Consider the following 8,495-nt stretch of genomic DNA (forward strand, 5'->3'; position numbering starts at 1 on the left):
GTGGAATCACTCTTCCTGCGGAGCTGGTTTTGGTGTGCTCATTGCACTCCCATCTGGCTGTGACTGAGAGAACTCAGTGACTCGTCGTGCCAAGGGGTTTGTGCTCTTCAGCAACTCCATGGCAGACACTCGGGTCCCGCTGCTGGCTTTGCTGCTTCTCTTCTGGAGAAGAGCAATAAAGTTCTCATTTCGTGAGCTTGACCTAGGAGTGGTCCCAAGGCCTAGAGTTCGGAGGTCTGTGCTACTGCTTTTCACAGGTGAGACCAGACACTGCCTGCTTCCAAAAGAATCCACTGGTTCCTTGCGACCAAGAACTTTCCTCTTTGACCTAGGAAAAGCAGAATAATACAAATGTTGTGTCACAGTTCAAATATGGACTTGGAGGGCCACTCCCTGCAGAGTTTTGCTCCAACCCTAATTAAAGACACCTAAAGAGTTACTGATTTGAACTAAACTCTGCAGGGCATTGGCCCTCCACTCACATACACTGTATATCCCAATGATACACTATTTGATATATTTGATTATAATGACGTGACAGAGTTTAAGAGGGCTGGCTAATCATTCATTGTATATTTACACATTTCTACGTTGGCTTAAATATATTTTTTATTTTTTTCGGACATTGAAAATTAAGTGTCTAATTGCAGTGGCCTCTCCACTAGAAGACATAGTCCATGATATCCAGTACCAGACCATGTCTGCATTTGTATTCATTATGCCAAATTATACCAAAGTAAGTTTAGTCAGAGAGAAATAGCTAAATGAATCAGTATGAATGTTAAACTGCAAATTTTACCTGTGTATGATGGTAAAGAGGTCCTCAGTCGTGTGAGTTGTGGGTGTGTGGACAAAAACATCATCGTCTGTTTCCTCTGTAATGTATAGTTCGGTATTGTCAACAGCAGAATTGTTCTCTTCCAGTATTTCTGTTTCTGCATAAGTTTCTGTGGGGCAGCATAAAAGAACATAAATTAAACCCTGAAATGACTATACCTAGAAAACAGCATTCTGCCTGAACATCTTAACGGAAAATGTAAACAAATGTTTAACCTGTTACTGTCTCTGCTGGAGGTGCCACTCTTTCCGTAATTTGATGATAATCTGAATCTTTTGAACTGTTCTCTTCAACTACCACATCATTCTCTTGATTTCCAGAGGTCTCGTAACTTTCAGAATTTTTATGGTTTCCATCTAAATTTTCCTTTGCAGGATCATCTTGATCTTCATCTTTAAGCAAATCTCCCTCAATGTCAGATGCTGATGGACCTGTAGGTGATTGGGAGATGTTGTTGGAAAGTAGAGTTTGCCTTTCTGCCCCACCATTGGTCTGAATGCTTGGAGAGGGTAGAAGAAAAACATTGGGTTTTTTCGGCACTGGAGGAGGTACCTTGGGCTTCCTTTTGTCTAATTCTGCTAAACAGGATATTGTCATTCTACTTGGCAGGGTCTTACGTTTGTCCTCACTTTCTGGGCTACTTGGGGATGGAGGATCTTCTTCAATAGGAATCCCATGCTCCAGATCAAACTCAGGGAGAGGAGGTACATGGCTGTGGAGTGGCACTTGTGGGGCTATTGCAGATGTGCTGAGTGATGACTGAGCTGGTCTTTTAGGTTTGGGCTTTCTCACAACCATATAGATGTTACCCACAGGCATGGGTCGGTCCACAGGGGAAGATGGAGGAGATTCAGGTGCCAGAGGGGAGGATGAGGGAGATTTAAGCATCAAGTTCATTGGTCGTTTAGGCAGAGGCGGCTTCACTGCAACTGGTGGCTTTGACTGTTTTGTGTTAGAGGGAGTAATAGGAGGGCTTAGATCTCGACTTTGCTCTTCCTCTATAATGTCAGAAGAGCCATCAGGACTGTCCTCAAGTTCTGAGCGGCTTATTGAACGAAGTCGGATGTTTCGCAAGTCTGTTGTTGTAACCATAGGCAGTGAAGACTGACTAGGGCTCAGTTTACCTGGTTTGTTGGCTGTAGATGTGTCAGAGTGGCGTCGGCTGGCTTTCATCTTGGGTTTGACAGAGGACAGATCCAGCTGAGAGTTTGCAGGTAGTTCAAATGAAAGACGTGAACGTGATTTATCCTTTGCAGAAGCTGGGAGAGAAGATTTACGCTCTGGAATCTTTGGGCGCATCTTGCAGCCAACTGGAGAAGGTCCAGTGATAAAGGTGTTTGATATAGTTGGGGTTGGAGTTTCAGACTGGCTTGAGTAGCCACTGGATGGGGACATGAGACATGGGGGCTTGAAGGGGGATACCTTGGTCTCAGCCTCAATTGAGAACTGTGATGGAGATGTGGCTCGTGAGGTTGAGGGTGAATTTAGGGATTCTGAGCTGCCCCGCACCTTCATGCACTCAATCACTGTGGTACCTGTGGCTGTACTTGAACCCGACAGTGAGCGGTAGGGATCGTTGTTAGACTTCCACTCATTGAGCTGCCAGTGAGGAGAAAAGCCAAGCTCTGTTTCCCTGTCAGCAGGCTGAGAAATATCAGAAGATGTCTCCAAGCTACTGTGGGCTTGATCTGTGTCGTCCTCAGGCTTGGCGATTAGGAACTCAGGCTGGAATGAATATTGAATATGGTGATCTCGGGGGATAAAGAGACTTTTGGGTCTGCCATATCTGAAGTGCCCTTCACTGTGGTAGGAGCCTATTCCTCCAACCTCTGATAGGTTTTTCATCAGGGATACACTACGTACTGGAGGTGGTGGCTTTTTCTTAGATTTCTTTAGTGAGATGCTGCGTGATCGTGACCTCAGTCGACCATCTAGAAGAAAGTCTGAACCTGTGGTCACAGAAACGTTATCAGTGCTCATGCTATCCTCTGAGCTGTTGCTTGGATATAACAGGGCATAACTCTCAACCTCTGAAACGACAGGGATGGCCTCACCTGGAGAACATATATTATCTGCTGAGCAAAATGATCCAGAGTCTGTTGGTGTTGAAAGTGAACGTTCACGGAACCTGAAAACATTGGACCGGGCTGATCTCTTCTCCTGCTCACTTTTGTTATTTCCTGTGCCTACAGTGGAAACTGCCCCCTCTATGTCATTCCGTTTCCCTATAGGAACACCACCCCCCTGTGTGGACACTGTGTACACCCGGTGTCCACATGGTTCTAAGATGGAGGTGAAAGAGCTGGAATGTGACCCTGAGCTCATGGAAAGGCCTGAACTGGTCTGGGATGGACAGATTAGACCACCTCCTTCATCTCCAGGTGTTAACATTCCAGTTTTAGATACTGGTTGCTTGGAAGCAGGGCTGGTAACTAAGGCATAGTTGTAAGAGTCATTCCAGGAAGGAGAGAAAGTAGAACCTTTTGGGCCATTCCAGGAGGGGCTTGGGCACATCAGAGTGGCATGATCCATCATGCCTGATGGGGTCTTTGGGGATGGGGGGACACTGTACTCCAGGTCACTCTGGGTCTTCCAAAGGGGAATATGCTGTTGGCCTGTGTTCTCAGTGGTTGGCTCCAAAGATCTGGGTTGACAGGATCCAGGGGAACAGGCACCTTGTATTAGATCAACAGCAAGAAATTTGCTGTCACCTAAAGACAAAATAGTTTTTAAAAAATAGTTTAAAACAAAAACAGAAGTTAGTCCTTGATTCCTAGACACGTTTTTGTAAAGATTCTAAATGATTTAATTCAGAACTTTGTTAACTCTATAATGTCAGAAGAGCCATCAGGACTGTCCTCAAGTTCTGAGCGGCTTATTGAACGAAGTCGGATGTTTCGCAAGTCTGTTGTTGTAACCATAGGCAGTGAAGACTGACTAGGGCTCAGTTTACCTGGTTTGTTGGCTGTAGATGTGTCAGAGTGGCGTCGGCTGGCTTTCATCTTGGGTTTGACAGAGGACAGATCCAGCTGAGAGTTTGCAGGTAGTTCAAATGAAAGACGTGAACGTGATTTATCCTTTGCAGAAGCTGGGAGAGAAGATTTACGCTCTGGAATCTTTGGGCGCATCTTGCAGCCAACTGGAGAAGGTCCAGTGATAAAGGTGTTTGATATAGTTGGGGTTGGAGTTTCAGACTGGCTTGAGTAGCCACTGGATGGGGACATGAGACATGGGGGCTTGAAGGGGGATACCTTGGTCTCAGCCTCAGGGGTCTTTGGGGATGGGGGGACACTGTACTCCAGGTCACTCTGGGTCTTCCAAAGGGGAATATGCTGTTGGCCTGTGTTCTCAGTGGTTGGCTCCAAAGATCTGGGTTGACAGGATCCAGGGGAACAGGCACCTTGTATTAGATCAACAGCAAGAAATTTGCTGTCACCTAAAGACAAAATAGTTTTTAAAAAATAGTTTAAAACAAAAACAGAAGTTAGTCCTTGATTCCTAGACACGTTTTTGTAAAGATTCTAAATGATTTAATTCAGAACTTTGTTAACTGAAATTGCAATCTGTGACAACTTGTCAAAGCCTATGTGTGGCTCTAACAAACATTAGATTTACAAATTACTCTAGGTAGAAATCAGTGGTCAGTGCCCACTGTCCTTTTCCTGTTTATTTCCTTTTGCACTCTGTGACCCTGTCAGTAACTTGCCTAACTTCCTGTTAGTCACCTTGGCAGTGCAGCGTGACATCAGGGCCTGCAACCACACTCCTCGGGCGGCGAACGGTCTTTGGGTTGACCGCTGAATCAGTTCTAAAGGCAGCCCGCAGTTCGCTGTGTTGTGTGGAGTGCTTATCAAAGCTCTGGCCTGAGGCAAGATATGAGATACCAACTGTCAAGCTAACTGACAGTCTTCAGTCAGAAAAATTAAGTTTATTTGTATGACCTTAAAATGGTTATATAGAAGGTATTTTATCCTATACATGTTACGATTAGGCTGAAAAACATTAGCCATGACTGCCTAATCAGACTTGAGTAAGGGTAATGACAGACATTTTGGTAATTTATTAGAAAAATATTTTTATGGATAAAAACAATAGCCAACATGAGATAGATGGTTAGCTGGAGACTTGATCATGGTGCCTGATTAATCTGGAGAAATGAAATCAGACAATGGACACTGGATACATCAAAACAAGAGCTGGATATTGACAAAGCACTAGCCAGTGGCAGATCTGTGTGACTTAATTTAATTTCTGTGGGACAATTTAATGCTGATGTGTCTTCAAGAACTGCACTGGACTGGGTGTTTAATAATTTTAAACACCCCGTGCAGGAGGGAGTGCTGTGATAAATGGTCCACCGTTCCACAATGATAAAAGGAACTGAACATAATGTGCTAATTAAGCCCAGTCACATTATATTCTTTACATGGATACCCCTTGTGTCTCTCAGAAAACAGCTCTCTGAAAACACCCAACGAAACCTCATTACCTCCCAACATGTGAGCTGGCTTTATTCATGAAAATACCAACAAAAAGGAGGTGAAAAAAATCTTTCTTCCTCTGACCCTGTTACTCCCACCCATCCGCTACAGTTCTCTCTCTCTCTCTCTCTCTCTCTCTCTCTCTCTCTCTCACTCACTCACTCACTCACTCCCTGTTTGTCTCTCACTCTATGCAGCTTTTTCTGCACCTCCTAGCTAAGCAAAGGAGGGAGAGCTGCATGTTGCCATGGCAACAGCTACCTGTTCATTATCTTTAGCGGGTGAAGAGCAGCACCACTTTGGGAATCAGACTCCAGACTGCCTAAGCACAGCATAATCTGTGTTTACAGATCCAACCACCTCTCTACTAAGTCCAGGACAGAGAGGAGAACAGGAAGTTAGTCAAGGGGGAGATTTAGAGAGATGGGTGTGGGACAGCTGAGACAGAGAGGGAAGCGATGTCTCACTTTAAAAAACAGGGTGACATCTTGAGAGAGGAGCAAATGCTTTAACATTTATTATAAAATGTGAATGTGAGAAATCTTATGTGAACTCTTGGAAAAGAGAGCAGAAGAACTGAGAAACGGGGTTGTCAGTGGTGGATGATGATGATGATGATGATGTGTTTTAATTTGCGAGACCAAAAACATCCAATACTATTTCAGGTGACCTAGGACCATTCAATTTACTTTTCTTAGTGAGGAGACACTATTGTTCAGTCTGTCTATGTTTTCCCCCCAAACAGAACATCAGCTGTACTCAGAAAAAAATCTCACCGCTTGATATGGACTCATTTCATTAAAAAAGAGTTCTTAACATAAACTACACATCAAAGACACCTACAAACAGGTCGGACTCTAAAAAGACTTTTTAAAAATATACAGATATACTCAACATGATAGTATGCCAAGTCACCTTTACCTGTGATTTCAATGGGTACAAGGAGAGCTGGAGTATGTCGGCCCAGGTACCAGCGAGGTTTCTCTGCAACAGGTAGACTCAGTGAGGCATTCCAGCCTAGAAGTGACTTCTCTGAACCACAGGGGGTCGGGTGTTGCGCCCGGACCCCTAATGTTGTGGTCGCATCCACACACACCTGCTTATTTGCAGGCTAAAGAGAGGGAGAGAAAATGGGAGTATGAATATAAAACAATATGATTAATTCATAATTTTGTATTTGTAATGTTTTGTATTATAACCCAAATGGTGTATTCATTCATACACTTAATTTCTAAATATGGATTTTGATGTTCATTCTACATCTGCTTGCATAGCAGAACTGGTAAATGTGAATGATTATATAATTAATTTTAATAATTAATATAATTCATATTTAAACATTGAATTGAGTTTTTATCTTTTTTTTTAGCAGATGACTTGGTAGGATGTTTAAATTACTGTTTGTTTACACGCTCAAAACCACCGACACAGAGAAGCCTGTAGCTGTTTTCACTCAGGGGACAAACCACATCTAATTAGATTTGCAAACTTTATACAAAACATTAATGCTTTACAGAAAAGAAATGAGTTGGTGGCACACAAGTCAGAATCCAGTGATTTCAAAATGCTTAATATGAGCCAAAGTTACTAGTTTCATCAATGTAAGAGCTTAGAAGACAGCATACAAGTAGTTACCACAAAGATGAACTCTGTCTTCTTGTTGCTGAGTGAGGAAGGGGATCGGCTGAGAGTGGTTGATGTGTCCTCTGAGCTCTGAGAGGAAGGATGTCTGAACGTATGTCCTGTCACTCTGTTATCATACAACTGCTCCTCAAAATCTGAGTAGACACAGACACAACATGCTAGTTTTAAAGTTAGTAACAGCACTAGGAGACACTGAAATCAATTAATGAAATCTCTCTCCCTTTGTCAGAAATGTTCCCTTGGGCTCTTGTAAACAGATGTTGCGCCCGGACCCCTAATGTTGTGGTCGCATCCACACACACCTGCTTATTTGCAGGCTAAAGAGAGGGAGAGAAAATGGGAGTATGAATATAAAACAATATGATTAATTCATAATTTTGTATTTGTAATGTTTTGTATTATAACCCAAATGGTGTATTCATTCATACACTTAATTTCTAAATATGGATTTTGATGTTCATTCTACATCTGCTTGCATAGCAGAACTGGTAAATGTGAATGATTATATAATTAATTTTAATAATTAATATAATTCATATTTAAACATTGAATTGAGTTTTTATCTTTTTTTTTAGCAGATGACTTGGTAGGATGTTTAAATTACTGTTTGTTTACACGCTCAAAACCACCGACACAGAGAAGCCTGTAGCTGTTTTCACTCAGGGGACAAACCACATCTAATTAGATTTGCAAACTTTATACAAAACATTAATGCTTTACAGAAAAGAAATGAGTTGGTGGCACACAAGTCAGAATCCAGTGATTTCAAAATGCTTAATATGAGCCAAAGTTACTAGTTTCATCAATGTAAGAGCTTAGAAGACAGCATACAAGTAGTTACCACAAAGATGAACTCTGTCTTCTTGTTGCTGAGTGAGGAAGGGGATCGGCTGAGAGTGGTTGATGTGTCCTCTGAGCTCTGAGAGGAAGGATGTCTGAACGTATGTCCTGTCACTCTGTTATCATACAACTGCTCCTCAAAATCTGAGTAGACACAGACACAACATGCTAGTTTTAAAGTTAGTAACAGCACTAGGAGACACTGAAATCAATTAATGAAATCTCTCTCCCTTTGTCAGAAATGTTCCCTTGGGCTCTTGTAAACAGAATAATTACCATTGCATTCATTCCAAGGACTCCCCTCACAAGACCCCACCCCATTCTTGTAGCCATTCTAATCCCCCAAAACATTCTCTTTAACCCCTCCCACTCTATACTGAAAAACACACATACTAAAACACTGTCCTCCACTCATTTAGATCTTTATCCTTTACTGTTCAGTAAGTATGCACTGGTTTGGTTCTACTAATGAGAGCCGCATTTTTAAAAATGTCATCAAATGTCAAATACTGCCTTGTGAGGACATTTAGGTTGTTGAAAGGCTCATAAATCGGCCAAATCATGTTTCGCTTTAAATCTAAAAATGTCATCAGGATTAGTGAATGTTATCATAGTATATAAAACATTTAGTCTATGAGAGGTCCTCAATAATATGGTCTGTGTGTACGATGGTGGGGTTTTTTTTGGGGGGG

At 42.3% G+C, this 8,495-nt stretch overlaps 1 protein-coding gene across 1 annotated transcript in view; it reads right to left on the reverse strand.

Annotated features, from left to right (window-relative positions):
- Window positions 1-6: 6 nt before the first annotated feature.
- LOC107695328 (NHS-like protein 2) overlaps window positions 7-8,495 on the reverse strand; it is a 96,281-nt gene continuing 87,792 nt past the window's right edge. Inside the window, exons 3-8 of the mRNA XM_016495187.1 lie at window positions 7,805-7,947; window positions 6,241-6,430; window positions 4,564-4,701; window positions 1,054-3,549; window positions 800-947; window positions 7-328 (exon numbers count right to left, since the gene is read on the reverse strand). Coding sequence (XP_016350673.1) covers window positions 7-328; window positions 800-947; window positions 1,054-3,549; window positions 4,564-4,701; window positions 6,241-6,430; window positions 7,805-7,947 — 3,437 coding nt within the window. The remainder of the gene's footprint in view (window positions 329-799; window positions 948-1,053; window positions 3,550-4,563; window positions 4,702-6,240; window positions 6,431-7,804; window positions 7,948-8,495) is intronic.

The sequence above is a fragment of the Sinocyclocheilus anshuiensis genome, unplaced genomic scaffold (genome assembly GCF_001515605.1).
Source record: "Sinocyclocheilus anshuiensis isolate Anshui unplaced genomic scaffold, SAMN03320099.WGS_v1.1 scaffold282, whole genome shotgun sequence".
NCBI lineage: Eukaryota > Metazoa > Chordata > Actinopteri > Cypriniformes > Cyprinidae > Sinocyclocheilus > Sinocyclocheilus anshuiensis.